The 14,686-nt window shown below is 36.9% G+C and overlaps 2 protein-coding genes across 2 annotated transcripts; one reads left to right on the top strand and one right to left on the bottom strand.

Moving 5' to 3' along the window:
- Window positions 1-310: 310 nt before the first annotated feature.
- On the bottom strand, window positions 311-939 carry LOC113326365 (uncharacterized mitochondrial protein AtMg00810-like). Its single transcript, XM_026574106.1, has 2 exons — window positions 571-939; window positions 311-487 (listed from the first exon to the last, which is right to left on the bottom strand). The coding sequence occupies exons 1-2, from the start codon at window positions 937-939 to the stop codon at window positions 311-313; spliced, it is 546 nt and encodes a 181-aa protein (XP_026429891.1).
- A 7,926-nt stretch (window positions 940-8,865) lies between these two features.
- On the top strand, window positions 8,866-13,791 carry LOC113326783 (beta-amyrin synthase-like). Its single transcript, XM_026574434.1, has 17 exons — window positions 8,866-9,152; window positions 9,274-9,465; window positions 9,553-9,642; window positions 9,747-9,944; window positions 10,044-10,128; window positions 10,472-10,638; window positions 10,710-10,898; window positions 11,498-11,734; window positions 11,819-11,941; window positions 12,059-12,157; window positions 12,248-12,304; window positions 12,396-12,442; window positions 12,523-12,666; window positions 12,748-12,925; window positions 13,054-13,134; window positions 13,234-13,317; window positions 13,424-13,791. Exons 1-17 carry the CDS (start codon window positions 8,946-8,948, stop codon window positions 13,541-13,543), a joined length of 2,298 nt encoding a protein of 765 aa, XP_026430219.1. The 5' UTR covers window positions 8,866-8,945; the 3' UTR covers window positions 13,544-13,791.
- The last annotated feature ends 895 nt before the right edge of the window (window positions 13,792-14,686 follow it).

Here is a 14,686-nt window from a genome sequence, read left to right as displayed (position 1 = left end):
TGATCTAACTTTTACCCCCAAGTGGTCCTGAGATTTGCTCTCTAATGGTGTGAACCTCCATTGGAGAAGATTGGTAGTTGAAATAGCTAGGGTTTTGAGTTTAACTTAGAACTAACAGAAGATAGAAGAGTTTAAGAAGAGAAGACTTAATAGAAAACTTGTTCTTTTGTTATTAACTTGACGTATTACAATTGGTTTTACAAGATGCATATATATACAAAGTCTTCCTTGAACTACAAGGTAAGATAGTTTCCAAACCTAAACCAATTTCCTAAAATACAAAAGACTTGTTTGACAAGATAAACGTGTGTTACTTAACACACGTGCTATATGCCTTAACACCCTCCCGCAAGCGTAACGGGTGATCTTGAACCGTTAGCTTGAACCTTAAGAGATAAAACCGATCTTTAGATAGAGGTTTAGTGAAGATATCTGCAATTTGATCCTTAGAAGATACAAATCTGACATCAAGAAGTTTCAAAGCAACCTGATCACGTACAAAATGATAATCAATCTCAATATGTTTCGTTCTTGCATGAAATATAGGATTAATAGTAAGATAAGTTGCACCCAGATTTTCACACCATAGAACCAGAGGTGATTGAGTTGAAGAACGAAGTCTGAGAGAAGTGATTGAATCCACATAATTTCAGCAGTAGCAATAGCAAGACCCCTATATTCTGCTTCAGTGCTAGAACGTGACACAATTTTCTGTTTACGAGCACTCCAAGAGATAATGTTACCACCCAAAAATACACAATAACCACTGGTTGAACGTCGATCTTCAAGAGAACCAGCCCAATCTGAATCAGTATATGCACTGAAAGATAATTGTAGAGAAGGAGATGGTCGAAGAAGTATACCAAAAGTAGACGTTTCCTTAAGATAACGAAGGATGCGTTTTACTAAGCTCCAGCGAAACACAGTAGGTGCATGCATAAATTGACAAACCTTATTAACAGCATATGCCAAATCCGGACGAGTAAAAGTTAACTATTATAGAGCTCCAACAGTACTACGATATTCAGTAGCATCAGTTAATAAAATACTGAGATCAGAAGATATATCCCCAGAAGTGCTAAGTGGTGTTTGAATAGGATTAACACCATCCATTTTTGCACGAATAAGAAGATCATGAGCATACCTTTGTTGAGAAATAAACAATCCTGAGGATGTACGAACTTCTTCAATTCCAAGAAAATAAGATAAGAGGCCAAGATCTTGAATTGCGAATTCTTGTTGTAGACGATCAAGAATAGATTTAACACCGGTAGAAATAGAACCAGTAACAATAATGTCATCCACATAGACCAGCAAATAGATAGTACCATGAGAACCGTTGTAGATGAACAAGGACGAGTCATACTTCGAAGTGATAAAACCAATTTGCAACAAAAAGGTACTAAGACTGTGATACCACGCACGAGGTGCTTGTTTGAGGCCATAAAGAGAACGGTGTAATTTGCAGACATGCGTAGGAAAACGAGGATCCACATAGCTAGGTGGCTGCTTCATATACACTTCTTCGTGAAGTTCTCCATGCAAAAAGGCATTTTGCACATCAAGTTGACGAATAGGCCAATTGGAAGACAAAGCCAATGTAAGAATAATACGTATAGTACATGGTTTAACAACTGGACTAAACGTTTCAGAGTAATCAATACCCTCTTGCTGATTATATCCTTTTGCAACCAAGCGTGACTTTCATCGTGCAATCGTACCATCAGGATTGAGTTTAATACGAAATACCCATTTACATCCAATATCATTCATAGAAGGATCATATTTTACTAACGACCACGTACCATTTCGAAGTAAAGCATTAATCTCATCATCGGAAGACGTACGCCATTTGGGATCTTTGTGAGATTGTGAAATACAAGTAGGCTCGAGAAGAGAATCACATACCAAGGCATATTTCGAATTTGGTTTAAAAATACCATCTTTGGCCCCTGTTACCATTGGATGTGTAACAACAGTAGAAGTAGGATCAGATGTAGGAGCCAATTCACTGGATACAGAATTTGTCGACGAAACTTCACCAGAATTTGTTAACGGAACATCATTAGTGACGACTGAATCCGACATAGCAGTGATTGGAACTGTCGGTTGTGGCTGCTGGATGATTGGTGTTGTCGGCTCAGTGATTGGTACTGTCGGTTGAGTACTAATGATTGGTGATGTCGGCTCAGTGATTGGTACTGTCGGTTGAGTACTAATGATTGGTGCTGTCGGATGACTACAAATGATTAGTGTTGTCAGCTGAGTGCTAATGATTGGTGAGGTCAACTGAATTTGGTGACTGCTGGCGGCTGATGAGTTGTACTGTCTGACATGTGGATGATTGCCACTGATGATTGGTGCTGGCAGTGGGAGCATAAGAGACCGAGAGCGAGTAGACAAAGACGGTGGTAAAGAAGGAGTCAAGGGGGTAGAAATGGTTACCTGTGAAGGAGTCGACACCGGAGAAGGCTGTGATATAGTGGCGAAAGGAAAAGTGGTCTCATCAAAAACAAAATGACGACTAACGTATATCCGTCCTGTAGGGATATGGAGACATTTGTAGCCTTTTTGAGAAGGACTATAACCAATAAAAAACACAAGGAGAAGAAAATGGCTCCATCTTATGAGATCTATATGGACGTAGGTGAGGATAACACAAACAACCAAATACGCGAAGCAAAGTGTAATCTGGTGGGAGACCAAAAAGAACTTCATACGGAGAAGTATTATGAATAGAGGTAGACGGTACACGGTTCATTAAAAAACAAGCAGTGTAAAAAGAGTCATACCAATATGAGGATGGTACAGAAGCCATGTTTAGAATTGTAAGACCAGTTTCACGAATATGACGATGACGGCGTTCCACCAAACCGTTTTGTTCAGAAGTATGCGGACAAGAAAATCGATGAAAAATACCAAGTTGTTGAAGATGCGGAGTAATTTTTCGATATTCAAGTGCATTATCGGATTGAACTTTTTTTATTTTGCGATTAAAAAGATTTTCAACGTTCTTTTGAAACAAAAAGAATATAGAAAAGACATCAGATTTCTGAGACATAGGAAACATCCAAGTAAAACGACTAAAAGCATCAATAAATATGACATAATATTTGTATCCTTCATTAGACAAAATATGAGAAGGTCCCCAAATATCAGAGACAATTAAATCTAATGGATTCAAATAAGTAGTTTTACTGGAATGAAAAGGTAATTTATGACTCCTATGTTCATGACAAGATGAACAAAGCTTAATAGTCTGACTAGAAACTGGAAGTGAAAACTGGGAAACAACTTTACGCACTGTGCGCATCATTGGATGTCCTAATCTAGAGTGCCAATCTTGTAAGATTTAGAAGATTTAAACGAATCATCAAGTTGATAGAGACCACCCCTCCTACTGCCGCGAAGAAGAACCTTCCCGGTACATCGATCCTTCATAAGACAAAAAGTTGGATGAAATTCAAATAAGACATTATTGTCAATAGTAAACCGAGAAACAGACAATAGATTATGTTAAATTTGTGGTGCATGAAGAACATTACGAAGTTGCAACTTACGGTTGGGAGTTCCCAAAAAAGAGGATCCAACATTGGAAACTGGAATAGAAGAACCATTACCCATTTGAATTTGTTCATGACCAGTATATTCGTTGGAAAATTGAAGATGAGAAAGATCATTCGTTATATGATCTGTAGCACCACTATCAGGAGTCCACGGAGGAGTAGGTAATAAACCAGTTCGAGCAGCATAAGCACGAGGAGCAGAGGTTGGTGGCTGACGTCGAGGAGGACGAAAACTACGATCGAAGCGATTTCAAAAATCGTTAGCTTCATGGTTCTTGCGACCACATAATTGGCAGGGTATCTTCACTTCTGAACGAGAGTTGGAAGTCTGAGATGGATCTGGGCCGAGCAGGGAAGTATGATGTTGGTGATGAGCTGGGCTGTTCAGAGAGAACGAATTCTGGGACGAGCAGGAGAACGTGAGTAGTTTGAAGCAGACGGACGAGCTGGGCTTGGTGCGGCGATATTGGCAACAGGCTGGGAGTTCAGTAACTTTCCTTGGTTTTCAATACGAAGTTCAAACGTAAGAAGATATGTGATGAAATCCTCTAGTTTCATGTCTCCCATGGAAGTTGTAAGAGAGGTAACAATAACATCATATGCAGTATCTAAGCCAGCGAGGATGCAGTGACGTAACTCAGACTCAATAACAACAGTATCAGCAGCAGCGAGATTGTCAACAATGTTGCGAGCTCGATCAATGTAATCTCTCATAGAAAGAGATCCTTTGCGTAAAGCCCTAAGTTCACATTGCAGGTGATGAATGTGCGCATCTGATTTTGAAGCAAAAAGAGATTCAAGAGAATACCAAACAGCATGAGAACTTGTGAGACGATGAACTTGACGGAGAACAGCATGAGTTAGCGAGGAGAAAATCCATCCAAGAAGAATACGATCTTGCTTCAGCCAAGGAGCGTACGCAGGATTCGGGTTGTCACTGTTGGGAAGAGTGGGAGACGGGCATGGATTGGCACCGGTAACAAAACTATCGAGCTCATAACCTTGGAGATATGGGAGAAACTGAGCACGCCATAAAGAGTAATTTGTGTCATCAAGTTTGACAGTGATAATGTGGTGAGGTTGTGAAAAAACAGATGAAGCCATCATTGATTGAGATGAGTTGATTATAGTTGATACAACAGAAGATGTTGAGGCAGCGGAAGACATGAGGATCAACTAGGATGATACCAAGTTGAAATAGCTAGGGTTTTGAGTTTAACTTAGAACTAACAGAAGATAGAAGAGTTTAAGAAGAGAAGACTTAACAGAAAACTTGTTCTTTTGTTATTAACTTAACGTATTACAATTAGTTTTACAAGATGCATATATATACAAAGTCTTCCTTGAACTACAAGGTAAGATAGTTTTCAAACCTAAACCAATTTCCTAAAATACAAAAGACTTGTTTGACAAGATAAACGTGTGTTACTTAACACACGTGCTATATGCCTTAACATTGGTTTACTAGAGTTCTTGAGAAGAGACGCAGGAGAGAGAAAAAAAAAGAGAAAGAAGAGGATCGAGTGTTTCACTTTCTCTCTGTGCTACACTATGATGGTACTCAAGTAAAGGTGGAGATTTTTTGTATTTAATGCCTTGAATACGTTGGTAATATGTTTAGGCTTGTACTCATATAACCCAGCCCATTTGTGTGTTTTGTAAACTATAAATTTAAAAGGCATAGAATAACAGTCTTATTCTCCTTATGTTTTGGTAAGAGAAACCGTATAATAGAAAAAAAGAGTGATGTACCAAAACGGGGCTAGGGTTCTTGAGAAGGGATTGAATCAAATCTTTGTAACTTGTTTGATCATAGTTAAATCATTTCGTCGTCTTTACAATTGGATGTAGATCATCTTGATCGAACCACTATAAATCCTTGTGTTGTATGTGCGCTTGATTTATTTTGATTTCGTTTCTATTTTATATCTTGATTTACTGTGCTAGATTGATCCATTCAGCCATAATAGAGTTGTTTAAAAACACACTTCGTTCTTGCTTTCTGGCCATCTCTAACTGAAAACGCCATAAAAGGCTCCAAAGTAATAAACTCATCGTGTACGTCAATTAGAAATCATATAAACTTTTTTAAAAAAGTACTTTCTTTTATTCATGAAGCTGCTCGGATAGGTATGGGAATTTTTTGCTAATGGTGGTGGTTGTTCAGTTGTGCTTACAGAACATGATTTACTTTAGCAGCTTCGGTTGCGAGATACTATTAATGTGAGTTCGCGATGTTGGGATGCCAACAAATTCTCCACTACTATCATTTTTAAATCATAAGAATTATGCATGCAGTGACTTATTGTGGAGCTTCATTATTGTTCTTCTATTTAATTTTAATTGTCCCATCTCTTTGACACCTTGGTTGGAGTTTTATCAGTGGTGTTTTGTAAAACTGAGACCATTGGACCCATTATATGTAGGTTTTAAATGATATTGCTCTTGCAGAGTAAGTGTATTATCATGATAATGTAACCTGGACTATCGAGGTTGTCTTTCTCTTCTTTGATAGAGATACGTCCCATTCCAGATACACCTTCAAAGCCTACATTTTATCAATTTATGAGATGTCACTACATATAAAGGATGTGGAAACTCAACACTTAGCATCAGTCAATTATGCCATAGTGAATCATGGGTTTTGATTTCTTGAAGAGGCTATGAAGAAAAGTTATTATCCAAATTTATACGATAACTTTCATTTCACTGGTTTAAGTATTGAGTATCAATGAGGAGATTAAAACAGCTAAGTGTTGGATAGAATTACTCGGCAAAGTGGGTCATGCTCTTCAGCTAAGTGTTAGATATTCTTAGAACACTTCATAACAAGTAACTCTCAGACGTCTTCTGCATTTAGTTTCGGGTGGTTTGATTGTGTAAATGAATCGTGAAGATTGTTATGATTACTTCGTAAAATTGGATATGTTACGTTATTTAATTGGTGTTTATTGGATTGCAGGATAGATCTCTTGATTCTTTACTGAAGGTAGTCTTAGGAAAATTCGTGTGGTGGGTAATAAAGGACATTGTTAATGATGTCGATAATAATTGGATCAAAGCAGATATACCAGTTGATTTTGGAGTACAGAACTGATTCTGTAGTACAGAAACAAAGGTACATTTATATGGAGGTTAGTTGGTAGTCTTTTAGTGCATAGGCACATACATTGTGCTGCTTTCGAAGGAAGATTGTTCCACAAAAATATCATAAAATTGTTACTCCTATGTTTTATAGCTTTTGTAAAGTAAGGACAGGTCGGTAGGTGCATCACACAAGCGTCTTTGCAAGCCTGCTCGATGAGTTAGATATGTATAAAGAAGTCTTTCTATCTTAGAAAACTAAGAGTAATTGAAAATTTATTAAATGAAAAATACTGAGTTTAGTCGGATTTACTTTTTGCACTTGGCATTCATCGTTGATTTGGACCGTTGACCGGTTGTTGACCTTGACCTTTGACTAATGAATCAGAAAAAACATTATGAAACGAACGCAAGGGCAGGCACATAGAGCCTGCGTGCTATACTAAAAAAAAAAAGAATAGTCCATTTAGTTGAACTTTAGCACTGCTGCACAAGTACCCTATATATTCGTTGGACCGGATCATCTAGATGTCATATGGTTGATAAGTGGGTTGAAATAGGTAAGAAATAGAATTTTCTTTCCTTATCTGAGGTCCAAATGATTACTATTAGAGTATATTATTGTGGTCCTTTCAATTTCTTTCTCCCTATATACCCGATCAACTTTCACCCATAATTTTTACTAACATAGGACACCGTAAATCCAATTTAAGGTGTCGAAACAGGACCACAATTTGGACATCTCAACTAAATTTCACATCAAACACACGGAGTACAACAGATTCCACATGCAAAACGGCTTTGCCAAGCCTAAATGATCAGGTCACTCACCGGTACAATATGATAGTCTACTCACGAGGCGGATGATCTCACTTAGCGAAATTGGTGGCCGACCAAAAAATGCTCTATTGTTTCTCTCTTTCCGTATATGCCAAGTAATTGGATATGGGATCAGCTTCCATACCTCGCCGCATTTTCCATTGCAACTACTTACTTATTCCCTCCGTTCCCATTATATAGGTGGAGAAGTGAGTTTCTCTTAGTGTAAGAAATTTTTTGATTTCCTTCATTTCCATCCTTTTTCCTGTTTTATCCTTTGTACAATTTTCAATACTAGAAACATTAACTTAATTATGGTGATAATTACCTATAATAAATAAGGGCAATATATGAAAAAAAAACTCATCTTGAAATAGAAAATCTACCTATCTAATGGAATTACAAATTTTTACAACTCCGCCAAAAATAATAGGGACGGAGGGAGTAGCTTCTATACTTGTAAATCCTTCATGATACTTTTAGCTGCAATCCAATGATTTCCTTCGTGCATTAATGCACCATTAATGAGATAGCTAGTACCATCTAGTAAGCACCGACATTTTACCTGCATCTTAATGGGGTCATATCCCATTGTTTGGTCCATCTACCTTTACCCTCTTGGCACATAAAATAAAACTGTACAGTAATAGACTTAATAAAACAGGTATTTTGCATAGACTTCTCAACTAAATTGGCAAAAGTCGTGTCACCAGAATATTTAAGTTTCTCATTTTTGGAATTTGTCCATAAAAATTAAATGATAGCGTTTTCTACCATTAAAAGACAAGATGTCAAGATATATAGTCCGATAAAAGTAAATGAATTGCGGTACGCAACACCTCTCTGAAACTCCGAAGTGGTAAGTGGACTAGTGGTTCGACAAACCTGCACCAGATTTAACAATGGTGAATCCTTTTCTGAATAGTCCGCACAAAAAGTCGTGTGCAACGAATGGTCGACTGACACGATATGGAATGGCAGAACACGGAACGTTATCTAGCTGTTTCCATGGTCGACTATAATTGAGACCGTACCCGTGAAGAAATGATAACCATCGTATACTTCTTCAGAAGTTACTGTCATTGAATTGATATATTAATGGTTATCATGAATATCAAGTTCCTCACCACCATATAACTTTAACCCATCACATTGTAAAATCCATCCTATCATATCAATATTGAATTGCATCTTCTTGGTAGAGCTATATACGTGAATACACTTCCAAGGGTACGATAAGCCGGTGTATTATTAATCGTCTTTGCTGCCTCTGAACCATATAATTAACGGACCGGTTCAGATATGCAACTTTCTGCAATCATTAATGTTGAACCATTATAAAAAAATAAAAAATAGTTAATGTTTAACATTTATATCTCATCTATACATCTACCTCTACTGGTATAAAAGTAATGGGGGTCTGATGAACTAAGTTCCACTACAGTTTCATATAGGTCTCTAGTACTTTTCAAAAATATGTGGAAGCTGAAGGTGGCGGATAACGGAGGGCCATTTAGAGAGTGGCTTTCTAGTACAAATAATTTCGTCGGAAGACAAAGATGGGAATTCGATCCTGTCGCTGGAACTCCTGAAGAGCGAGCTGAGGTAGAAAAAGCCCGTGAAGAGTTCTATAAAAACAGGTTCCAAGTCAAGGCGTCCGGGGATGTTCTGTTGCGTATGCAGGTATAAACACTGGTAGCAATTAAATAACGAATATGAAGTTGTAGATTTGATAATATAATTTGCTCATCGCTGTATCGTATGTCTAATGGATCCCGTGCATCATTTGACATGTCAACTTCAGCGGTTGCGAGAAAATAAAGATAAATTTGATCTAAGCATACCACCAGTGAAAATTAGCAATGATGAAGAAGTAACCCTCGAAGCTACCACAACGGCACTTAGGAGAGGCATCAGATTATTTTCAGCAATCCAGTTAGATGATGGACACTGGGGGGCTGAAATTGGCGGGCCTTTGTATTTTATGCCACCCCTTGTAAGTGAAAATGCGTTGCTCAGTAGCATATTTCTTAGCTCTATGCATAAGTAGTTTCTTCTTAACATTTGATATTGAAATATTCAGGTTTTTGCGTTAAGTATTACTGGAACTCTTAATACGATTCTATCACCTGAACATAGAAAGGAGGCGCTGCGATATATGTACTGTCATCAGGTGTGTATGGCGGCCGGAGATCTTTAAGTTTATTCGATATAATTTCAATCAGTTCTAAAACTGTATATATACATGCTAACTTATTGAAGGCTGTAATTTTGTAGAACAAAGATGGAGGATTTGGGTTTCACATTGAGGGTCATAGTACGATGTTTTGTACTGCCTTTAACTATATTTGCATGCGAATCTTAGGCGAAGGACCTAACGGCGGTAAAGACAAGGCTTGCACAAGAGCCAGAAACTGGATCCTTAGTCATGGTGGTGTAACATCCATACCATCATGGGGAAAGATTTGGCTTTCGGTATGTTATATAGCTTACAGAAAGTTATTTAACTGTGAACAAGGATTTTATTATTAACTAATGTAGAAGTTCATGAAGAGAATACATGAATGGATGCAGATACTTGGAGTTTATGACTGGTCTGGGTGTAATCCTACACCCCCTGAATTTTGGGTTCTTCCGTCCATTTTACCTATGCATCCCGGTACGTATATGTAATTTTTATTTTTTTATTTTGAAAGGATCGGTACAAGAACTAGATCTACTGATTTCATGTATGAGAGTCACACCCTAACCAACCGAGCAAATCCCCGTTGGTTTTATACACTGTTATTGCAAGATGTTTGTAAAGAAAATAAAAATGTTTATATGAAAAATCCCTAATAATATTGTTACCTACTGGTCAAAAAGTTGCACAATTAATGTGTACCCGTTTTTAGAACAGCCTGCCAAATTATGGTTATGGGTTAGTTGAGATAACTTTGTGACTTAAATGATTCGTACGGCATTCTACAACTCACCTTTAACCATCAATTATGTCTATGCAGGTAATATGTTGTGTTACACTCGGTTAGTATACATGCCAATATCGTATTTATATGGGAGAAGATTTGTCGGTCCGATCACCGATCTGATTTTATCACTACGGAAGGAGCTGCATATTCAACCGTACAATGAAATAAACTGGAAAAATATGCGCCATTCTTGTGCAAAGGTTCGTATTTTGCATTTACCGAGCATGAAGACTTTTTTTTTCTTCCGGACTTATATATGGAAGTATTGCAGGAGGATCTGTACCACCCACACGCCTTCATTCAAGACATGATCTGGGATTCATTGTATTTCTTTACTGAGCCTCTGGCAAAATGGTGGCCTCTTTCACTGCTAAGAGACAAGTCATTAGATAAAACCATGAAACACATTCATTACGAAGACGAGAACAGTCGCTACATCACTATTGGTTCAGTGGAGAAGGTAAGTAGAACGTGAATATATTTAGTAGATTCAGATGTAATAAAATTCTGCATATTTATGAGTCGGTCGGTCAAACTCCGGGTCAGATGTCATATACCGAGCAAGCAAAAGAAAAATCAGTTGCACCTTTTGCGGTTTTTTAAATGGATCAAGATTGGCCAACGCACTTGTTCCCCCTACTAAATAACTGTATGAGTTCCTAAGTAATATAAGTAAGTTTGAGGGACCTAAGTCCCAAGAATGAAATCATACCTGCACAAATAAAGGGCACCCACTTCTTGTACCAGCATAAATATATTTCGCTTTGCATAATCAATGTTAAAATTTAGTTGTATCTGTAATTAATATTAGGGTTAATTTTCATTTTTTTGATCGATAAAGAATTTGGAACTGATATTTCCTCTCGGAGTTTTGAACTCTGGTCATATGTATAATCACCAATGAATTTTCTACTATGCTATAAATTTAGATGATTAGATCCCATTAAAGTGATCAGCTTTCGGTTTTGAGCCATGATAAATTGATAATGTCTCTTTTGGGTCACTGACTCACAGTTGACCGATGTGGACTATCTTGACGAATTTACATTATGTTTGTAGGCGTTATGTATGCTTGCTTGTTGGGTAGAAGATTCAAACTCGGATGCATTTAAAAAACATCTGGCAAGGGTTCCCGATTACTTGTGGATGGCTGAAGATGGACTCAGAATGCAGAGTTTCGGAAGCCAAATGTGGGATACCGGTTTCTCAGTTCAAGCACTTTTAGCAAGTGATGATCTTACGGTCGAAATCGAGGAAACTCTTATGAAGGGGCACAGCTTCATAAAGTCTTCTCAGGTGCTTTAAAATTCTTAATTTTCTTTTTACTAACTCAAAAATTTACATATCTTTTCTATTTCTCACTTATTTATGTGTCTTAAGGTTAAAGACAATCCCTCTGGTGACTTCCGAAAAATGTTTCGTCACAATTCCAAAGGGGCTTGGACATTCTCAGATCAAGATCATGGCTGGCAAGTTTCAGATTGTACTGCAGAAGGACTGCTTGTAAGTGCCTTACTAACGATATAATCAGATATGTGCATATAGTTTTCGCATTTTCAATTTAGGATGAACGATTAATTTTCATATACTAATGGAATAAGTATCAAATTATTTTGATAGGCTTGTCTCTTGTTCTCACAAATGCCACCGGAAATTATCGGTGCAAAAATGGCGAACGAACGATTATACGATTCAGTTGATATCATCCTTTCCCTCCAAGTAATTAACTAGCTAGCCATGTCTCTTTTAAATCTTGACTAATGCAATTTTCCTCCTACTGATTGTAAGAATACGTTGCTACATTTGTAGAGTGAAAATGGGGGTCTGGTTGCATGGGAGCCAGCATCACCTCATAAATGGATGGAGGTAACTACTTGAGTACTTTATCGAAACATATACTGATGATTGAGTACGTAAGCGTTATCGGAAGTTAACATTTTTATTTAATTTGCTTCAGGTTCTCAATCCAACAGAATTCTTTCAGGATACAATAGTCGAGCACGAGTAAGACTTCTTATCTTTTCTCCTTTCAGATTGCTGCCATAAATCTGCCTGTTTGGAAAAATGTAAATGAACAATTACAGATACGTTGAGTGCACATCGGCGGGAGTTGAAGCTCTAACGACATTTATGAAGCTACATGGTGCGTACAAGAAGATAGAAATTCAAACATTTATCGACAAGGCAGTAAAGTATTTAGAAGATCAACAAAACCCGGATGGTTCATGGTAATAACTTCATTTTAACATATATTGAATCTTATTAAGTGGGATTCATCCCTTAACCGGAGGTTTCCATTTTGTGCATAGGTATGGAAACTGGGGCATTTGCTTTACTTATGGGACATGGTATACATTGCGAGGTCTTGCTGCTGTTGGGAAAAATTACAAAAACAGCAACGCTGTTCGTAAAGCTTGTGACTTTCTATTATCTACCCAAGAAGTATCTGGTGGCTGGGGAGAGAGCTATCTCTCATGCCCAAATAAGGTGATACATACTGCCTCATCAGAGAGATTGTTGTCCGACTGCTGTTTTAACTTCGTATATATCATTTTGGGTTTCTGAGAGCAATTTCTCAAGTAACAATATTTCATTTTTTATGTTTGCGAACGCAGGAATATATTCCTCTAGGAAACAGCAGAACAAATTTGGTACAAACATCCTGGGCACTGATGGGTCTAATTCATGGTGGTCAGGTAAATTGTTAAAAATCTCGGTTATAAACACATGCACTATGTTCATATGGAATGCTCAATGAAAATGACCAACGATTCCTTGTGTTGTGAACCAAATAGGCCGATAGGGATTCAAAGCCTTTACATTATGCGGCAAGAGTTTTAATCAATGGTCAAATGGAAAATGGTGATTTTCCCCAACAGGTACTCCTGATATGTATGCATATATAATACTTATGTTTTTTTCGTACGAAACAAATTACTTCTAATGGAAACTGATTTGTTACACCATCGATGTTTGAATTGGCAGGAAATGACTGGGGCTTTTATGAGGAATTGCATGCTACATTATGCAGCATATAGAAATACTTTCCCGATATGGGCTCTTGGAGAATATCGAAAGAAGGTCCTAAACCAATCCAAAACATAATATATCAACACCCCAAAATTTGTGTGATTCCCAAACTGTATATTTTGAATTTGTTAAAGATAAAGCAAAGCTTATAGTTATAGATCTATGTGTGAGCATTTGAATTCATATCGTGTTAATAGTGTTTATCGATTCAGTAAGCGTTTTTCTGTATTTATTTGACAACCAGCCACAGTGCTGTAAGAAATGTTTCTTTATTTCATACTGTAATATACTCTTCTTCTTAAAACAGTTCTTTGTTTATTGTAGACTGTGATTTTCTTATCATTGCAGCCTTTCAGTTTAGTACTTTTTACTTGTCTAATTCTCTGCTACTGATATATGTGGCCCATATGCCATCGTATGAAACTTTTTCATATATACTAAAAAGAAAATAATTAAAATAATACTCGATAATATAATACTTTCACTAAAATAATAAAATTTTCAGTCTCCACTCGGGACCTTATTACTAAAATAATAAATTCGATAAAATTATAATTCATATTGTTCTGCAAGTCTTCTGTGTTCTTAGTATTGTCAATCTGTTGTTTTCTGCCATTTTTTGCTGTTGTTTTTTGATTACCGCGTGTAGGTAGTGATATCGTACCTGTTTATACTACGAAGATTTTCTAGTTTCATCATGTGAATTTTTTTGGGTTAAAGATCGCTTACATTTGGTTTATATATATAGAGGATAACATGGTGTAATTTTTTTTTTCTTTGTAATCTTCATCTCTTTTTCCTACTATAAGTCCAACGTTTGCTCAGTTTTGTGTATACGATGCAGATATAGATAGAGAAGCAAATCTCAGGAGAAATGTGTTTGTGAAGGCAGATGAGGGAAATGCAGGTTCGTCAAAGAAGCAGGCAAGTGTGTCCTTGAAAAACATGGAAATGTAGGTTCGTCTGAGATGCGTTATTGTTTGGCAATTGCGATGCGTCTAAGTGTGTAAGAAAAAAAATGAATAAAAGAAGGCTCTACTAAAAAAGAAACCATAACATTTACTAAAAGGGAAACTATAACAAAGTTGGAATTGTTTGTGATTTCTAAGCAAATCTATTTCTAAGAAAAATAAAAGCAAAATTCATTTTCCTAATTAAACATAAAGCAAAACTCTAATTAAGGACCCAAATCATTCTAACTTTCCTCTATTCATGATT

Source organism: Papaver somniferum, unplaced genomic scaffold (genome assembly GCF_003573695.1).
Source record: "Papaver somniferum cultivar HN1 unplaced genomic scaffold, ASM357369v1 unplaced-scaffold_10, whole genome shotgun sequence".
NCBI lineage: Eukaryota > Viridiplantae > Streptophyta > Magnoliopsida > Ranunculales > Papaveraceae > Papaver > Papaver somniferum.
Note: the sequence above shows the minus strand (reverse complement) of the source record. Positions and strands in the feature narration are given on the sequence as shown.

Excerpts from the sequence above, each read along its gene's own strand:
- LOC113326365 (XM_026574106.1), bottom strand. The coding sequence starts at position 939 with ATGCATGCACCTACTGTGTTTCGCTGGAGCTTAGTAAAACGCATCCTT. Across the intron at positions 488-570 it reads TCTATGGTGTGAAAATCTGG|GTTGCTTTGAAACTTCTTGA; the intron begins GTGCAACTTATC and ends GTACGTGATCAG.
- LOC113326783 (XM_026574434.1), top strand. The coding sequence starts at position 8,946 with ATGTGGAAGCTGAAGGTGGCGGATAACGGAGGGCCATTTAGAGAGTGG. Across the intron at positions 9,153-9,273 it reads ATGTTCTGTTGCGTATGCAG|CGGTTGCGAGAAAATAAAGA; the intron begins GTATAAACACTG and ends TGTCAACTTCAG. Across the intron at positions 13,135-13,233 it reads GTCTAATTCATGGTGGTCAG|GCCGATAGGGATTCAAAGCC; the intron begins GTAAATTGTTAA and ends TGAACCAAATAG.